This window comes from Xenopus laevis, chromosome 1L, assembly GCF_017654675.1.
Source record: "Xenopus laevis strain J_2021 chromosome 1L, Xenopus_laevis_v10.1, whole genome shotgun sequence".
NCBI lineage: Eukaryota > Metazoa > Chordata > Amphibia > Anura > Pipidae > Xenopus > Xenopus laevis.
Genome location: NC_054371.1, coordinates 175,315,868 through 175,336,817, shown reverse-complemented (window position 1 = coordinate 175,336,817; position 20,950 = coordinate 175,315,868). Strand labels below are relative to the sequence as shown.

Here is a 20,950-nt window from a genome sequence, read left to right as displayed (position 1 = left end):
GGCACTGAGCCTTGGGGACCAATAGAATTTAACCCATCCCTGGACACCATTTATAATGTTATTTATTGGTAAGCACACTGGCTAATGCACGTGAAGTTGTGACAGGCAGATCTTGGCATAAAAACACTCTCCTGAATGTGTTGTTGGTGTTTGTTGCACTTAAGTCAACCTTTGAATGCTCTGTAAGTGTCAGCCAGGGTGCTTCACACTAAATAACATTATGAGCAATCACAGGTGGACAGGGGTGTGATGACACTCTGCATGCCACTGCTGGACAAAACGTCCTATGTGTCATTTGCCTTAAAGCAGGGGTGTCCAAACAACGGCCCGCAGGACAAATGCGGCCCGCGATCCATTTTTAATTGGCCCACTGCAGGTAATGACGAGCTGCTCTTGCCGCGCCCCCTGCCTTTCAGATCTAGGGTGTCTGGCTGAGCTGCTCTGCAGAACATGTCTTCTTCATTATGGACCAGTGGATAGTGCAGGAGCTGAAAATGTAACTGAATGTGTTGCAGTGGGACCTGGATTTTACTATTGAGTGCTGTTCTTAGATCTACCAGGCAGCTGTTATCTTGTGTTAGAGAGCTGCTAACTGGTTACCTTCCCATTGTTCTGTTAGGCTGCTGGGGGGGGGAAGATCGCTCCAACTTGCAGTAAAGAGTGACTAAAGTTTAACAGACCACAAGACACATGGCTGGGGGCAGCTGGGAAACTGACAATATGTCTAGCCCCATGTCAGATTTCAAAATTAAGCATAAAAAAAATCTGTTTGCTTTTTTGGAAAAATGGATTTCAGTATTGAAGTCTGCTGTAGCAGCACTATTAGCTGATGCATTTTGGAAACATTTTCCCATGACAGAATCCCTTTAAATTTGGTTCCAGGTAAATGGCTGTCAGAAGTGAAAATATGGCAGTGTCAGTCTACCAGAACTGAGTCAGTCAGATCTCTATTTTAAGCATCAAGTACTTGTACTCGAACCTGTAAGGATACATGCTTTCTTTGTAAATAGGATTAAAGAGCATCTTGACCCAGCAATGAAAACACTTTTTTTTTCTTTTCATAATGTAAGGAAAGGTCATTCTAAGCCAATGCCAAATATGTTTAACATTTTTATTTATTTTAATATGTATAAATGCAGATGAAAGCAATTATTGCAATTTTTTACTCTTGCTGTCTGTCTACAGAAACAATGGTTCCGATTTTTTTCCCATCCAGGACTTGAGTTCATCACCTGTTCAGGTGGCCGTACATTGGCAGGCATACTGCAGGCCAAACAAGCAAATTTCATGTGTTCATGTATTAAGTTAGTAGGACCACTTTTGTGTTCCACTTGTTGAGGTGAATAGCCTAAATGAACAGAACTGCAGGAAGTGGAGCTGTTCAGGTATGGGGTCCATTATCCGAAAACCCATTATCCAGAAAGCTCTGAATTACAGAAAGGCCATCTCCCATACACTCCCTTTTATTAGAATAATTCACATTTTTAGAAATAATATCCTTTTTCTTTGTATTCATAAAACAGTACCCTGTACTTGATCAAAGCAAAATAGAATTAATCCTAACTGGAAGCGAAACCAGCCAATTGTTTTATTTAATACTTACACGATTTTCACTTGAGGTATGAAAATTCAAATTACAGAAAGACCGGTTATCTGGAAAACGCCAGGTCCCGAGCATTCTAGATAACAGGTCCACTACCTTTACCAGTTTTTTTTATTAAAGGACAAGTCAACCTCAAAATAAAAATTTGCCTAATAAAATAAAACACAATTCTAAGCAACTAATATATATTAATTAAACATCTTCAGTGGTTTATTTGTAAAAACAATAGCTATCGAAAGCATTTGTTTAACTCCTGCTTGCTACTTTTTAAACAATGTTGCAAAAGTCTTGGTTCCCCAGCAAAGACAGGTCTGTTAATCAGCTGCCTTGTTTTACATTGTCTTAGTCATTATAATAGTCTTAGACCTCAGTGCAGAGAATACAAAAGGGACAAACACTGCTTTCAATAGCAATAAATATACAAAGAAGTTAAAAACCATAGAACATTTGTAATGCATGTATATTGCAAAATTGCTTAGAATAATGTTTTCTTTTATGAGGCAAATTTTTATTTTGGGATTGACTTGCCCTTTAAACTGATTTTATGTGATCTGATAAAATTGCAGGATTATTTCTTGATGCTGCCAACCAACCAGGCACTCCTGTCCTGATGGCCAAGCAGCTAGCTTTAGTCTCCCCTACACAAGTGTGTTAATCACAGTGTGTGCAGCAGTCATCTGAGGTTGGGGGAGAGCTGATTACCAATATATTTGTGTTGCAATGGTATAAGAAGTACGGGAAAGGACAGAATGTGATTGTATGAGTCAGACATACGGCTTTCAGTTGCATTTACATTTACAAAATAACTTAAAAAAAAATCACAGAATTATACTATCTTTCATTATTCAAAAAAAGTTTTTGGTTGGACATCAGCTTTAATGTTCCCATGATTTTTCTGTAAAAAGTTTGAGCTTGTGGATTATTGTCTGTATACAAAATGCATATTCTTTTTATCTGGACATCACTACTGGGATGCATAAACTAATTTATTTTTAAAATGGAAAATGTAGAAAAACAGAAAAAAAAATTTAAACCAAAAGAAGTACGTTCTGTTGGAAAGTAAGAACTATTGCTGTTTTGGTTAGGATGAACAAATCTGAATTGACTCGAAGTTGGAGCCAGGCTAGTGTGTGCTTTGGCACCTAAAGCAAGGATGGCAATCCGCACTCCTGCCCCAGAACATGGCAAGTGAATTTAATGGCTCTATTGCATTTGGGACTCCAGCTGAGCGATTTTTAAGGCCTTGAATGCAGCGGTAGACTTTTTCTTTTTTTTGAAGGGGCGGTGTACTGTTATTAAAGGAGAAATCAACTGTAAATTTAAAAAAAAAAAAAACCTACCCCCCTATGCTACATAGACTCCTCCTCAGCCTAGCTGCTACCCCGGGCAAATGCTTCTAAGTCTTAACTTACTCCTCTGTGCAGATTCTGTCCAACAGAGTTAGCAGGCTCTGGTAATCTTCGGAAGAGCCTGAAGATGGCTGCTGTGAACTCCGCTGGAGAGTACCCTTCATGAATTCCAAATTGATGGCTTATGTCAAACATACATGGGTGAAATAAGCTGCAAATTCGGCCTAATCAGACAGTCGGCAACTTTTTGTACCATGTATGGGGTCTGCCGGACTAATAGATAAATGAAAATTACCCAGAGATTTTTGATACAGATTAGAAATATCATAGGGTATTGATTTAGATCTCTCCCCCATGGATCTGCATAGGCTTATTATGATATGATTGTTGACCCAGGGGCCCATATGATTGTGTCAACATAATATTTCCCCAGCGTGTGTCCGTGTGTGTGTGTCCGTGTGTGTGTGTCCGTGTGTGTGTGTCCGTGTGTGTGTCCGTGTGTCCGTGTGTCCGTGTGTGTGTCTAAACAGGCAAAATCTACTCATTTGGAACTTCCCAAACAAGCAAATTTTTACGTGTATGCCCAACTTTGCTTGGGAAATTCTCAATTATTCTCGATTCTTTTTCAGTGTTTATATTATTTAACCTTTCCTTTGACATTTTTTTAAAAAAAAAAGATGCCCAAGAGATGTCTTTGTACATGTTCATGGTGTTACTAGCTGCATTCAAAAACGATCTTTGTGTAAAATCTGATATAACACTACTCCATTCAGTGAAGAACAGTTTGCTTATTTGTAGTTTACAGATTTTTTTTCTATGTGCTGTGTGGAATGCATGGAAGTCCTCTGTATGTTTCCTGTGCTTAATGAAAGAAGCCACACATGAAAGAATTCTGTCCTAAAACAGCTTTAATAGGATATGATGCTTTGGTGAGAAGCGAAAGAAAACAAGGAGTTTTTGCTATTTACCATACAAACAGCGACTCAGAATTTATGGGGGGGATGTCCTCTAGGGTCATAAATGCTTTGCTACCAAATACCTATACCCCTGTTTGTTTATGTCTTGGAAAGCACTTGCATATTTTTGCAGTGCAATATAAAAAAATGAAATACACATACTGATATCTTCGTGTTTTGTTTTTCTATACAAAATATATCATTTGAGTATTCATTTCACATATAATATACCCCCTTTTTCAACACTGGTTCCATGAATTGGGCTTGTGTACACTGTATTTTTTGCTATTTCTAGCTGTAAACAGGACAACATTTAAAAATGAAACTAAGGGAGCGGTACGCAGAGCAGATCATCCACTTTCCTCTGCCCTCATTTTGTATGCAGGCGGTGGTCAGTGGATCGGCTGTTATCCACTTCTTTGTTTAACCCCACTGACCGTCACAGCATCGGCCTATATATTTAGTGGATTTTGGTGTGAAAATTAAATATTTCAGCTCTGAAATCTGCTCAATGTACATCTGAGCACCTTCTTCTAATCTCACTAAGGTGCTTTTTTTGTTCATCTCATCCTTCATTCTCTCCTTATTTTCCTAGCATTTATTCACACCATTACTGTAAGCTCTTCTTTCCCAATGCTAATAAAGCTTTTCTGGGTTTTTGTAATCCAACAAAAATCAACAATTCTGTATGTTGAAATTGTGGGGTAAAAAGACCTGAAATCGAAATAATTACATTTTCTTACCATTTAATTCAGTGTATGCATCTCATCATGCAGTACTAGTTGGCGTTCTTGACTGTAAACCGAGGACTACTTATGCATTTCAGGAAAGGTGTGAGTGCAGTGGCGTAACTAGATATTACTGGGCCCCACAGCAAATTATTTTTCAGGCCCCCAAAATGTTTAGAGGTTGACTTGTTTCTCCAATATTTATTGAAATTGTATATGAATTAGGGCCTCATGGGGCCCCTATACCTCCTGGGCCCCCCTGCAGCCGCAGGGTCTGCTTCCTCTATAGTTACGCCCCTGTGTGTGTGTGATTTATTTTATGAATGACTAGCTTTTATTGTAGCATTAGTGTTACCCACTTAAATAGTTATAAATATGACTTCCTTACTTCCTTTGCATGCATAAAGTGGGTGTGACAGGCATAATCTAATTCACTGCTGCTTTTGAGATTGGTAATACTAGTTTAAAGCTTGGCTTCTTTTTAGATGTTTGAAACTTGAAAGGTGCTTACAATTTATAAATGCATCAAATCCAGGATTTAGGCTGAGATTAAGATAAATCCCTGCACTTCCTGCAAAATAGGGGAATGATGTAATCCTTAAACTGCTTTTTTTCAGTCTTTTGAACTGTCTCACAAGGGCCTGAAATCGCTTTCTGCCTCTTCCTGTTGACTTAAAGGGGCGTTTCACCTTTAAGTTAACTTTTAGTATATTATAGCTTGATCAGTTAAAACAACTTTTCAATTGGTCTTCAATATTTATTTTTTTGAATGATTTGCTTTCTTCTTCTTCTGACTCTTTCCAGCTTTCAAATGGGAGTCACTGACCCCATCTAAAAAACAAATTCTCTGTAGGGCTACATATGTATTGTTATCGCTACTTTTTATTACTTATCTTTCTATTCAGGCCCTCTTCTATTCCTATTCCATTCTCCTTATTCAATTCAATGTGTGGTTGCTAGGGTAATTTGGACCCTAGCAACCAAATGGCTGAAATTGCAAACTGGAGAGCTGTTGGATTAAAGGCTAAATAGTTTTAAAACCACAAATAATAAAAAATGAAAACTATCTGCAAACTGTCTCAGAATATTACTTTCTACATCATACTAAATGTTAACTCAAAGTCGAACAACCCCTTTTGATTGTCCTCCAGAAATAGACTTTTTTTCAGTTGCTTTCCATTTTTAATTTTTACAGTTTTTCTAAAATCTAAGATTAAAGTTTAATGTCCCTGTCTCTAGTGTTTCAGTCTGGCAGTTTAGTAATTCAGGTGCAATTCTGCACTGTAACAATTTGCTACATATAGTTGATATATTTCTCAACAGCTGCTCTGGAGTATTGGCAACTGTTGTATCAATTCTAACAGCTGCCTGTAACGCAATTCACGGATTCTGCTCTGCAGGGACAAAGATAAGAAATGTATCAATTTAGAACAGTTTAGATAGTTGGCAACCCCCCTCCCAGAGCTCCTTTAGAGGATGAAAACTTTGACTTATACGTCCATATTAGAAAAACGGTCACACAAAGAAAATAGGCATTAATTGGAAAAAGTCTATCTGAAACTAACCAAAATGAAAAAAGTGTTGGAAGGTGAACTACCCCTTTAAATATTTGTAATGTATATTAAAAAAATAATTGCCTAATTCCTATCGTCATCTATGATTTGCCAATGTCAGTTTTTAGCCAAACTGCATTTTCTGCACTAATTATTATTTTATCTAAGATTTGAAATTACCTGAGTTTTCTTTAAAGGGATCCTGTTATCGGAAAACATGTTTTTTTCAAATCGCATCAGTTAATAGTGCTACTCCAGCAGAATTTTGCACTGGAATCCATTTCTCAAAAGAGCAAACAGATTTTTTTATATTCAATTTTGAAATCTGACATGGGGCTAGACATTTTGTCAATTTCCCAGCTGCCCACAGTCATGTGACTTGTGCCTGCACTTTAGGAGAGAAATGCTTTCTGGCAGGCTGCTGTTTTTCCTTCTCAATGTAACTGAATGTGTCTCAGTGGGACATGGGTTTTTACTATTGAGTGTTGTTCTTAGATCTACCAGGCAGCTGTTATCTTGTGTTAGAGAGCTGTTATCTGGTTACCTTCCCATTGTTTTTTTTGTTTGGCTGCTGGAGGGGGGAGGGGGTAAGTAAAGAGTGATTGAAGTTTATCAGAGCACAAGTCACATGACTTGGGGCAGCTGGGAGATTGACAATATGTCTAGCCCTATGTCAGATTTCAAAATTGAATATAAAGAAATCTGTTTGCTCTTTTGAGAAATGGATTTCAGTGCAGAATTCTGCTGGAGCAGCACTATTAACTGATTCATTTTGAAAAATTTTTTTTTCCCCCATGACCGTATCCCTTTAAGTTAATAGATAACTGGAATTTTATAAACATGCAGCTATGCATTTACAGAACCTTGGCTGTGGAATCACTGAATTTGAAAAGTTCTGTCTTCAAAGCAATTGAAATCATGAGATTAATTGAAAACTCAGACTATTTTTCTGACCACTTTTGCCATTATTTACGATATTAGAGATATTTGCAGTATAGACTGCTAACAGGCATTTGGCTCAATTGAGAATCAGCAAACCTTTGGGTAAAGGGGTTGTTTTAAAATAATTATTTAAAATAACTATTTGTATGATTTAGAGAGTGATATTCTGAGACAAGTTGCAATTGGGTTTTTTCATACATTTTTAATCTTACAGAGCGTTTGTTTTGTAGATGGGGTAAATAACCCCCCATTTGAAAGTGGGGAGAAAAAAGAAGGCATATAATTATAAAGTTTGCTTAGAATTGGCCATTCTATAACATACTAAAATTTAACTTAACAGTGAACTGCCCCTTTAAAGGGGACCTGTCACTCTCATGCAAAAAGCTGTATAATTAAAGTCGTTTGCAAATTATTATTATTTTTTTTTAAATTAAACCATCAATAACATTTGAGATGTTTAAAAATCGGAGTTGTCAATCATATATTGCCTGCCCCGTCTCAGGCATAGAAGTTGTTGATTACTTTTTAATTTCTAGATGTCACTGCACTCCTCACTGCTCACACTCTATAATGATGTATTTTGTGTATGGGAAGGGGTAATATATCCCCCCATGTTGGCACATACACAAGAACAACTAGTCTTAACAGTGTCCACAAAATGGACCCTGCCTGCTTGCTGTGATTGTGAATTTCAAGGCTGAAGGGGAAAAAAAAGTATATAATTTGTATAGTGTAATTAAAGTTTATTTTGCTCCACTAACCGCACAGAGAGGATTTCTTAGGGTGACAGGTCCTCTAACTGAATCCAGGAGGTGCTTTGACAGAAAGGGTCAATGATGCTCTTATTGTTCAAAGAGATCTGTTGAGCTGAAAATGCTGAATCCGTAAACATTGAAAATGAATGTATATATCAAACATGTTTAGAGAAGTACTCTGAGTTATTAGAATCCATTATATTCCAGCTGTTTTCCCACTATCCAAAAGCTGAAGTAGCCTTATAAGAGCAATTGGAGTTCACGGTCAGAGTTCTGTTTTTCTTCTTTTAAAAGTTCTTTTACCTGTTCCATTGTTGTGTCTCAATAGGTGAGCTTGGAAGTGGTGGCTTTGTTTTCAAAGTCCCACCAGTATCATGCAGTCATATGTGACCGGATTTGGTCAAGTAACCATTTTAGACTGCACGTATGGCAAGTCATGGCCTTTTGCCATTAAAACAGATGATTCAGTGATCAAGGATTATATGTCTTGACCTAATTTCACCCGTTGGCTGAAAGAAAGCTCTCTCTCTCTCTCTCTCTCACTCTCTCTCTCTCTCTCTCTCTCACTCTCTCACTCTCTCACTCTCTCACTCTCTCACTCTCTCACTCTCTCACTCTCTCACTCTCTCACTCTCACTCTCTCACAATGAATACTGTGTGCTAATTGTGTACTTATTACCCAGACACACCATTAGTACAGTGCAGAGGAGCTTAATTATTTTAGTTTTAGATTTAGTTTATAAGCTGAATATTTTCAGTTTAAATGTCTTTTACTAGTTTAATGCACTTTAGATTTGTCTTGCTTTATTTTTGCACTCACTCACCCCCCACAAAAAAAATGTTAAACCTCACACAGTCATACAAAAGAGGATAACATTATTTTATAACACTACAAACTACATTGTAGCCTTTGTGGTACTCTGTAACTACATCTGGAATTGAACCTGGACTAGTGTATAGAAAAAAGGAAATAGTCTATATAAGTACCTGCTTAGTTTATCTGGCTTATGGCATCAAAATGGCAACAAACGAATACTCAAGGTGACCTACTCAATATGAATGGCAAAACATAAATCAGGCAGAAAAATTAAAGCCAGCTGTTCAAATAGTTAAATTCAGCACAAGATTAGAAAGTGTAAATATAGATAAAGCCCTGTTCCTAATGCACGAATGGCAACTCCCACACCTCTGAATCAGAAAATTAAAATAAATTGTGAGGAAATAAACCCAGGCAGCAGTGTCAACTAAACTCTCCCAGTTGCTCACCTGTTTGTCCTCTCCTTTGTGGTGTGAGGAACAATGGACAATCTCCCAACAAAAGGAACTAGGTATCAGACGGATTGCTTTCCCAACTTATATGAACAAGAAAAAGAGCAGGTAAATTCTAAGTAGAAAATTCTTTCTTAAAGGAGGGGTTCACCTTTCCATAATCTTTAGTATGTTATAGAATGGCCCATTCTAAGAAACGTTTTAATTGGTCATCATAATTTTTGTATTTTATTTAGTTTTTGAATTATTTGTCTTTTTTTCTTCTGACTCTTTCCAGCTTTCAAATGAGGGGGGGCACTGACCTCATCCAAAAAACAAATGCTCTTTAAGGCTACACATGTATTATTATTGCTACTTTTTATTACTACTCATCTTTCTATTCAGGCCCTCTTCTATTCATATTCCAGACTCTTATACAAATCAATGCATGGTTGCTAGGATAATTTGAACCCTAGCAACCAGTTTGCTGAAAATACAAACTGGAGAGCTGCTGAATAAAAAGCTAAATAACCACCCACAAATAATAAAAAAAAATTACAATTTCTTACATCATACTAAAAGTTAATTTGGGATGAACAACCCCTTTAATGTTCTTGGTAAGAAAAATACCAAATTTTGTAAACGTCATTGCACCAGAGGAATGTATAATATTGCCTTTAACATATGGCTACCAGCATTTTTCACCACCTTCTGTAATACATTAAAGTCAATAGGACAACCTCAGAGAAATGTGATGCAAAAGCTTGCCACTGGGTTTTTTTCTTTTTTTTTCTTCATTCAAGCAATATTTTTTGCAGGGTTTTAAACTTGTCCTTTAAAATAAAAAATTGATTATACGGTTTTATAACTATGATTTTTGCATTGCTTACCATCGAGTTGAAGTGACAATATGTTGTGTAATGTAACTTAATTTCACAACATTATAAAGGCTGCAGAGGATTTGTCCTTTATGTTCCTTGTAACCAAGTCTGAATGTCCTATACAATGGAAGTTTTAAAAAGGTAAACAAGTACGTGTAACAAAATGGAAAAAGCCATGTGGACATGTTCCAAGGAACACTGTTCAGTTTAATTGTGGTGAGGAACTTTTCAGAATTCAGGCTAATAAATGGTGAAACATATCCTATTCATCTATATACATCGGAGGACGATTTACTCATTATTTCTAAATCCATTTTTTCACTACACTTTAGTAAATGGGTTCTCAGATGGTAGTCCTGCTTAAAGGCTTTCTTTATGCTTGCTATATTCAAGGTCAATAGTAATTCACATATTTTGAAAGTCAATTACAATCCTCTCCTTTAATATCTGTCCCTCTGGTAGCCTGGAGTTGGACAGACCTGTTCTGTGCATACAAAAATATGTTCATTTATACTAGTTTAAGAATAGGTATTCCTTTTCTTCTGTCTTTATTTTATGTCCACAAATATATGAACTCTCCAAAAATTGGGGGAGGGCAGTCTTGTATGACACAATAACCTCCAGCGAGTTCCAAGTTAAACATGCAGACTTCAAAATCTACTTTAAATAGAGGTCGAGCAGTCTCAAAGACAATGTCATCTATGTAGAAATGCAACAGAGAGATGTTTTAAATTTGTGTCAGTGCCCTTCTCTATTGATTGGTCCTCAGATATTACTAGCTGAGTGTGTAGCTACTCCCCATGAAGTTGTTGTAGCATTTGATGTAGTTTTATAGCTGCAATTATGTATAAAGATACCTGTAATATTTGCATTTGATATTGTTGCAATCTTTCTGAAGCTTATACCTATGTTAATGCTGCACTCTCATTTGGTTTAATTGTGCTATGTGTAAGACATTCTGCACTGTTGTGTATTATTTGCCACTGCATTTTATTCTCTCATTACTCCATCATGGATATTTGTGTTTTCTCTTGTTATATCTAGGATGAAGTAATTTGAGCCTTAGCCTTCTATATTTGTTTTTAATTAGCTGTGTATTTCTTTCTTTAAGAATTTCTAAAAAATGGTCAAGGAATTTCAACGAAGGTTATAAAGTAAATGATATATTATGTAGCTTTTTTTTTTTTTTACTCATTTATGCATACTGCAATTTCTCTTTCAAAACAATTCTGTACTGTACTTCAGGCAAAAATGAAGGCCCTGAAAACTAAATTAGTATTTTAAACTATTTTATACAGGATTCTTTTTCTTCCGTTGCTTTTGTTCTCCTCTGGGAATATGGCAAACTGGTTTATAAAGGGTCTTATTTGGCCATGTGTTAACAGACAATTATTTGACTGTAGCAATACTCCTGAATATTTAATATAGAATGACTGCAATTCAATGCGATCGCATATTGGTTTATCCTAAATGTTTCCTGACAATTTATACTCTGGTGGTTAGACTGTTAAAGATGGCAACTCCCACACAATGATACTGCTAGATGTATGGCTACATTAACCAAGCATGTTTGTTTTGAAACTGCAAATTGTACCTGCTGATTGATTGCTATGGGTTACTAGACTGGATACAAACTGTACAAATTTTATTACAATGCACTCATACGAAAAAATCTCTGACGTTAAATCTGCTCGAAACTGGTAAATATTCTGTAGGAAAAAAAATGTAAAACCGTTTATCCAGGTCCTCTGGTTTCCTCCCTCCGTCAATTTTACCTTAAGCAATATATTTTTGGACTATGTGTGAAGTTATGGATATTTATTCTCTGTATTCTGCGTGTGTCCGCACATGTGAAGGAACCAAGTCTGGACTGAGAATCAAAATAGGCCCTGCCATTTCAGGTACACAGAAGCCCAAACAGCCCACAAAGACGCCCAAACAGCCCCCCACCAGCCCACTGAGATGTGACTTTCTATGGCACCTCAGAGCAGCCGCTCTGGCATTTGCCAGAACCCAGTTACGGAACTAGGTGGGGGCGGGCCCTGGTGCGGGGCGTGCAGCCGGGCCCCGCCCCCACCATCGTCCGTGCGGCCGCAGCCGAATCCAGTGGCGCGCGTGACTGCCGGGGGTGCGGGCCCTGGCCCAATTGCTCCCCAGGTAGTTACGCCACTGATTGCCAGTCTGGGCCTGGAAGGAACTCCTTTATAAAAGCTTATTTTGCAGGTTTACAAAATGAATACATGTAACAAAAATAATAATTATATTTATACACACACATCAGCGGCAAAAATTGTAGATAAACTAGTAAAATATACTATACAGGAAATTTTTTTAGGGGGTAATTTATCAAAGGTTGAATGTTAGTGATCTGAGCTTTTTTTTTCTACTTCAAATGAACTAAAATGGTTTCTAATTGAAGAAAAAACTTGAATGTAAAAAAGCTTGAATTCGGGGTTAACAAACCAAAAATCGAGTCTTTGGCAAAAAAAAACCTTGAATCGTTCAAATTTATTGAGTTTTTTATCTAAACCCACCGTAAAAAACTAAAATATCGTGAAGGCTATTAACTTCTTCAAATAGTTTAAAGGACGTCTGCCATTGACTGCTACATGACCTCGACAGGTTTTAGATGGTGGGTTTTCGGATTCAAGTTATTTTCAGCTTCGGGGTATAATAAATCTTGACAAATTTGAATTTTTGTTTTAACCCGAAAATTTTGAGTTTTGACTGAAAAATACCCTCAAAAACTCAATTTTTTTTGTGGAAAAAAACAACTTGACCCTTAATAAATCTGTTATGATGATCTGTTGAAATGTTTTTGGATTAAAAAAGATTTCAAGAGATCATGACAGATTTATTAAGGGTCAAGTTGTTAGTTTGACCCTCTAAACAAATAATAATGACAAACAATAATGCCTAAATAATAATGACCACTATCTGTATACAGTTTTATTTTATTTTTCCTACATTTCGCAATTGGTCATTCTGCTCATTTGCTATTCTGATAAATCATTTGTTCAGGATTCAGTATTAATCCAAACATTATGCTTTTGTTTTATCCCTTTTCTAATTTAATGGTTCCTCTGTCTCCACTATTATGCTTTGTATCGTTTTTTTTCCGCAGCTGCAATATATGGTATGGTGACATGTAAACATGTTTATCTTTTACCCTCTTTAGGCCGTCAGCATCAGTAAAGCTATCAATACACAGGAAGCTCCAGTGAAAGAGAAACACGCCCGCAGTATCCTTTTAAAACAATGCTTTATTTGTCAACCGGGGAATCAACTGTGATAGGATTTGCTTCCTATAAAATGTTCTCTCATCAGCTGTATTTCTTTATCTCATGCAGGCCACCTTTTTTAGCACAGGCCCCACTCCAGCACAGGTGACTTATTTTGCCTGCACTAAATGTCAGTCAAAAATACCTGGAGCCGATTTGCAGGTCTTGTTCAGCAGGACAGGGGTCATCCTCTGTCCCAACGTGCAACCCTAATTCTGCTGCAGTACCGAATAACTGTGTACAGTCAGAGGGGACACCTCTGGACTCGGCAACCAGTCAGGCAGCAGAGCACCGGCCTCTCTCTGGGCAATCCAGCTGTTGCAGTCCCTAGCATTGCAAGGGCTGCCTGCCATAGCAGACAACCTTGGGAAGGCCCTAGCAAAGCTTGACAACAAAACTAGTGGCAAACGGGCAGTTGACTCTAAAGGAGACACAACCGTCCATACCCCATCTGACGAATCATCTGCATAGCAGGCTTCTTCCCAGTCTCAGGGCAAACTCCCTCCATCTGAGGGGTCATCTGGGGAAGAGAAAGAAGATCATGAAGCAAATAGAGATACCCAACATGATGTTGAGGGAATCATTAAAGGGGTACTTCGAATTCTCAATATCTCGCCAGCAAGTAATCAATAGGGCAAGAGGTCTGGATTGTTCAAAAGACAACATAAATCCATGACATGTTTTCATGTTTTCCATCAAATTAACAGCTACTGGAAATCATACAGGAATAGTGGAACACCCCAGATCGAAAATTTTAAGCTACAAAGACATTTTCCAAGTCTTATCGTTTCCTAAGGAGCTTGTGGACAAGTGGTCAAACACTCTGGTTGTTCCATCAGAAATATACTTTTTTCAATGACTTTCCATTATTTATTTTTTTACTGTTTTTCCAAAATCTAAAATTAAAGTTGAACATTCCTGTCTCTAGTGATTCAGTCCGGCAGCTCAGTAATTCAGGAGCAGTTACTCAACGGTTACAATTTTGCAACATTTAGGGGCAGATTTACTAAGGGTCGAATATCGAGGGTTAATTAACCCTCGATATTCGACTAGGAACTAAAATCGTTCGACTTCGAATATCGAAGTCGAACGATTTAGCGCTAATCCTACGATCGTACGATCGAAGGATTATTCGTTCGATCGAACGATTAAATCCTTCGAATCGAACGATTCGAAGGATTTTAATACAACGATCAAAGGAATATCCTTCGATCAAAAAAACGCAGGCAAGCCTATGGGGACCTTCCCCATAGGCTAACATTGACTTCGGTAGCTTTTAGCTGCCGAAGTAGGGGGTCGAAGTTTTTCTTAAAGAGACAGTACTTCAATTATCGAATGGTCAAATAGTCGAACGATTTTTAGTTCGAATCGTTCGATTCAAAGTCGAAGTAGTAGTCGAAGGTCGAAGTAGTCCATTCGATGGTCGAAGTAGCCAAAAAAACACTTCAAAATTCGAAGTTTTTTTAATTCTAATCCTTCACTCGAGCTTTGTAAATGTGCCCCTTAGTTGATACATTTCTCAGCAGCATCTCTGGGGTATTAGCAACTATTGTATCAATTCTAACAGCTGCCTTTAATGAAACACAGCGATTCTGTTCAGCAGGGACAAAGATAAGAAATGTAACAACTAAATGTATCAATTTAGAACAGTATTTAGAACAGAAATGTCTGATACCCACCCCTCCCAGAGCTGTTTTAGAAGGTGAAAAATGACACTTAACACTTAAATATTAGAAGAATGTTGACACATAGAAAATAGAAAGTAATTAGAAAAAGTCTTCATTTCTGGTGTTCTATCTGAAAACAACTAGTTGTTTGAAGATGAACAACCCCTTTAACAATTTGACGGACTATGTTATGTGCAGTGATCCCGATGTCACAGGATTTTTACATTTAGTTCTGTTGCCATTTTTCTATTGGTTTCTGTTTAGCACTTTGCAGTTTTTCTTAACGCAAAATGTAGGAATTATTTTGGGCACGCATCATGAAAAAGGAGCATTTACATTTTGGTCATATGCCATTGGTCTTCCATTACCTAGCAGTTCTATTCTAAGCTGGAAATTCTGCCATGTCCTGCACAAAGTCCTTCGAGATGGGCATCCAAATGTAAGTAACTCTTGGTTTAATAAGAATAATCTATTGTGGCATTATAGCCCTGGCATTACATCCTGCAAAATCCTTTGTGTAGGTAAAAGTTAAAGGAAAGGAACATTCAATGAAAACCTTGATGCATTTTAATTTTTAATGTTTATGGTTTTAATTTATTTAATCTTGTAACCCTCCCCCGCTCTTCATTTTGGTATAGCCTTTTTGAAATCATGCATGTATACACACACACACACACACATATATACACACACACACATATACATACTTACATGCATACACACACATATGCGCACATGCAGACACACACGCATACATAATAAACACAGGCACACACACAGATAAAACTTAATGGAAAATATTTTGTTAAAACAATACATTCAAATGACTAACTTGGAATTACTGTTATTAGGGTTAGGGTTTTTTCACTTATTGCAATAATAGACATTTAGCTATGTTTAGTGTGCTAACTGCTCAGTTGAATTCTAGGTACTATCTGATTGTCAGCGATACCGCAGTAACATCCGAGAAACAGGAGAGCTATGGGTGAGTAGAAGGGCAGCAGGAATGTGACGATAACGGTTAGCTTAAACTTTGTTTTGAACAATATTATTGGAATGTGTATGGCCAGCTTAAGAGCCAGTGACATCTGTCAACAACTGACAGAATGAGTGTGTTGTTGATGTAAAACCAAATATTTGGTTTATGAACTCTTTAATAGTTTAAATATTTACACAACTCTAAAAAATAAATAATAATAAAGTGTAAATCCACATGGAGCTGTGAGTGCTTAGCTAAAAGGATTTATAAGTTTGTCACCATTGCAACACTAAAAGATGCACATTTATTGTTTGTTCATTCTTTTTGCTGTAGGGTCATATGCACGATCGTTATGGGCAGCTTGTGACTATTTATACAAAGCTTTTGCTTAATAAAATAAGCTTTCATGTAAAGGTAAGGTTTGTGTACTCTTCCATCCCCTACACTCACATTTAATTCCCTCCTTTTTTTGTAATGTAGTATGTCTATTTACCTGTGGCATATTGTTTTTTTCCAAGCATCCTGAATTTCCACCAGGCTTGGAAGTGACTGATGATGTTCTTGAGAAGTCAGCTGGCACAGATGTCAACAACATGTACGCTGGTATTTATTGTCTCACAATTTATAAATAGTATTGCATAATGTGTTAGTATTCTTTTGTTTAGTTTTACATACTTAAATCTTTTTTTTTTTTTTTTTACTGCAAAGTTAATAGCTGTTTATATTTTTTTTATAATTCATTTTAGATTTCAGCTGACAGTGGAAATGTTTGATTATATGGACTGTGAACTGAAGCTTTCTGAAGCTGGTAGGTAAAGGATCTGTGGAAGTGTATTCTAGCTGCTTTATAGTTTTCATATGTGCTACAACAATGTAGACTATACTTTTCTTTGTTATGAATAAGTGTAATTCTTTCTAAATCCTTACAATTGTTAAGACAAGGTATTGTATTTTCTGCTGATGCAGGGTGTCACTGAATAGGGCAATCATGCATTGTTACCAGAAGACATGATATGACAGATTTATAGTGGAGCAATCCATTAGACATCCAAAACCCAAACTAATGCAGGCTGGAGAGATAGAGGTCTACTTTTACAGTTACTTTCCCTTTAAGCCATATGTACTGGCAACTTGCAGAATGGCTTGATCCATCAGAGCCAGAACAGAATAGGTTAAAGGACTTTATGTAACACTAGAATGTTTATATCTCACTTAAGGAAAACTATATGTTCAGGATAAATACTTAACCAACGGATACATTTATATCATGTGACCTATAAAAGGAACAGTAACACCAAAAGATGAACTTTTTTAATGTAATTAAGGCTGAGGGCACACAGAACTGCTCTTGGCGTCCATTTTTTGGTTTGTGTTTTATTTTTTACATGCCTTCCTTACGCACTTCCGTAAAACTGCACTGACAAGTACAGCTTCCACCTTCACTCATCTATATGAAGCAGAGCCAATTGGGGGTCGGACAAAAAATTACTGCTTTAACTTTTTACGTGTAGCCAAACGGAGGCGCAAGCTGTATTTGTCAGTGCAGTTTTACGGTGGTGTGTAAGGGAGAGGAACTGTTTCTTTGAGCTTGCAAAAACAAAGAAAAGTCAACACTCCATGTGCCCTCTGCCTAAATCCTAGTGTACTATAGCCCTGCTTTAGAAATGCTACTATTGTTTATGTAAACAAGCTGCTATGTAGCAATGGCGACGATTGAAATAGGGCTAAATGGCACAGGTTAAATAGCAGCTAACAACAGATAGGTTTGAACACCATCATATTCTACAGAGCTTATCTGCTGTGTCACCTGAACCTTTCCTCTTTTAAAAGGCTGCCCCCATGGATACACAGCAATATATATATATATATATAGAGTTGCTTTGGGTGTCCGCACTCGATCTTCAATAGAGTAGAGGTGCACGATCAATGTTCATAATATGCAGTAGTAATGGATCAGCACACTCATTTTAGAAGTGATTAAAGTGTCTTTATTGGTAACACAGCATTGTTATCCGACGTTTCGGTCCCACCTGGGGACCTTTCTCAAGGATGGTGTGTACAAAATGCATCAAACCTTAAATACCCTCCCCCATGTATATATGTATATATATATATATATATATATATATATATATATATATATATATGTATATATGTGCTTGTTTTATAAATGACTATAAAACTCTTTTTTTGGTGTTACTGTCCCTATGAAGAAGTTTTCCAAATTGAAATATACTTATCACTTAATATTTTCTTTTACATCTCTTAAACCATTGTGTGATATTTTGTGTTCTCCTTCAGAGATTACCTGTCAAGATATAATGCTGTAACAGTAAGAAGTGTGAGAAAGCTCTGTCCATTTATTAGCTAATGTAACTTCGGTTTCCTTTAGAGTGTGAGCCTGGTTTCTGGAGTCAGATGATGGTCTTTAGTAGATAAAATGTCAGTTTTACTAAATGGGATTATACAGTGGCTTTATATAAGGGTTCGTTTACATTCACAGATGCAGTGGGCAACTTTTTTTCCCGCAGTGAGTTGCATCTAAATCCACTTTCACTAAAAATACTTTCCTCCAATTGCACTTAAAGGGATACTGTCATGGGAACATTTTTTTTTTTTTCAAAATGAATCCGTTAATAGTGCTGCTCCAGCAGAATTCTGCACTGAAATCCATTTCTCAAAAGAGCAAACAGTTTTTTTTATATTCAATTTTGAATTCTGACATTGGGCTAGACATATTGTCAATTTTCCAGCTGCCCAAAGTCATGTGACTTGTGCTCTGATAAACTTCAATCACTCTTTACTGCTGTACTGCAAGTTGGAGTGATTTCACCCCCCTCCCTCCCCCCCCAGCAGGCAAACAAAAGAACAATGGGAAGGTAACCAGATAACAGCTCCCTAACACAAGATAACAGCTGCCTGGTAGATCTAAGAACAACAATCAATAGTAAAATCCCATGTCCCACTGAGACACATTCAGTTACATTGAGAAGGAAAAACAGCAGCCTGCCAGAAAGCATTTCTCTCCTAAAGTGCAGGCACAAGTCACATGACCAGGGGCAGCTGGGAAATTGACAAAATGTCTAGCCCCATGTCAGATTTCAAAATTGAATATAAAAAGATCTGTTTGCTCTTTTGAGAAATGGATTCAGTGCAGAATTCTGCTGGAGTAGCACTATTAACTGATGCGTTTTGAAAAAAAAAACATGTTTTCCCATGACAGGATCCCTTTAATACTTGCATGGGGCCCCCAGGCAAGTGGTCGGCCAACTCAGGCAGAGATCACTCATTTGGCAAGCTCCCAAACCAGCGGTTCTCCGTGTATGACCAGCTTTATTGTCCAGGGCTCCTATGCCAATATTAGTATATTGACTTATGTCTTGTAAATATTTTAAATGTAAAGTGTAAATGTAATATAGGCATATCATACATTATAAAACCTCCATCTACAATTTTTGTGTGAATGTGCTGTATAAAGGAAAATCTTTTTATTACCTAAAAAAATCCAGGTAACAATACTAAATACAGTAGGTTGTGTTGAGTACAAAATGAAAATATTGTTAGGTCCATAAATATTTGAACAGAGACAACGTTTTTCTTTTCTTGGTTCTGTACATTACCACAATGAATTTTAAATGAAACAACTGAGATGCAGTTGAACTGCAGACTTTCAGCTTTATTTCAGTGGGTTGAACAAAAAGATTGTATAAAAATCTTTTTTTAAACACAATCACTTAATTTCAGGGGCCCAAAAGTTATTGGACAAATTAAAAAACGGAAAATAAAATGTTCATTTCTAATACTCGGTTGAAAACTCTTTGCTGGCAGTGACCGCCTGAATTCTTGAACTCATGGACATCACCAGATTCTGAGTTTTCTCATTTAAAATTGATTGTGGTAATGTATAGAACCAAATTTAGAAAAAAAAGTTGTTTCTGTCCAAATATTTATGGACCTAACTGTAAGAGGTAATTTATAAAAGACTTTGGGGGGTGGGGAGAGAATTGTAGAACACTATAATTCTTCACTAAGTAATGCAAATTTCAAAAGTAAAAGTAGTAACCTCCGCTGTATGCTGGCAAATGCATAGAGTTTGTCAGGTAAAATGGGAGACCTGGAACTAATTGCATGCTCTAAAAATTATGATATAATTGGTATCACTGAGACCTGGTGGGATGAAACATGTGACTGGATTGTGAATTTAAATGGTTACACCCTTTTTAGGAGGGACAGTGGGATTAAAAAGGGTGGAGGAGTGTGTTTGTATGTAAAGCCTGAATTAAAGCCATGCGCTAAAGAAATAACAATAGCTGGCACTGGTGAGGGTGTAGAATCACTCTGGGTAGAGATTTTGACTGGGCAAAAGGTAACAAAAAATTATCATTGGTGTATGCTATAAACCACCTCGTATAAGTGTCGAGTATGAAGCCCAGCTACTCTTGCAGATACAAGCGGCTTCACAGCTGGGTCAAGTTGTTGCTATGGGTGACTTCAATTATCCAGACATTGACTGGGGTAATGGGGTTGCTAAGACAGAAAAAGCTAGTAGGTTTGTAAATATGCTGAATGACAACTTTTTATTCCAGCTCGTTCAAGAACCTACTAGGAATAACTCTCTTTTGGACCTTGTAATAACTAACAATACTGAACTCATCTCTAACATTTGTGTGGGTGAGCATTTAGGGAATAGTGATCATAACATGGTCTCCTTTGAGATTCTGTTGCAGAAGCAATTCTATAAGGGAGTAACTAAAACACTAAATTTCAGACGTGCAAACTTTGACAGTATAAGGGCATCTCTGCAACATATTAAGTGGGAAATGCTTTTCACAGGGTTAAACACAGAACAAAAATGGGAAGTCTTTAAAATGCTGCTTAATAAATATACTTGTCAGTATATTCCACTTGTAAGCAAGGAACGTCGTTGCAAAGCAAAACCTTTTTGGTTCAATAGAAGCGTTGGTGTTGAGGTGGGTAAGAAAGGACGTGCTTTTAAGGCTTTCAAGTT

The 20,950-nt window shown here is 37.0% G+C and overlaps 1 protein-coding gene across 1 annotated transcript in view; it reads left to right on the top strand.

Moving 5' to 3' along the window:
* The window catches only part of hip1r.L (huntingtin interacting protein 1 related L homeolog), a 65,254-nt gene that overhangs the window by 6,131 nt on the left and 38,173 nt on the right, over nt 1–20,950 (top strand). The window contains 6 exon segments of the mRNA NM_001093146.1: nt 13,194–13,257; nt 15,260–15,402; nt 15,892–15,948; nt 16,276–16,356; nt 16,461–16,537; nt 16,689–16,750. Coding sequence (NP_001086615.1) covers nt 13,194–13,257; nt 15,260–15,402; nt 15,892–15,948; nt 16,276–16,356; nt 16,461–16,537; nt 16,689–16,750 — 484 coding nt within the window.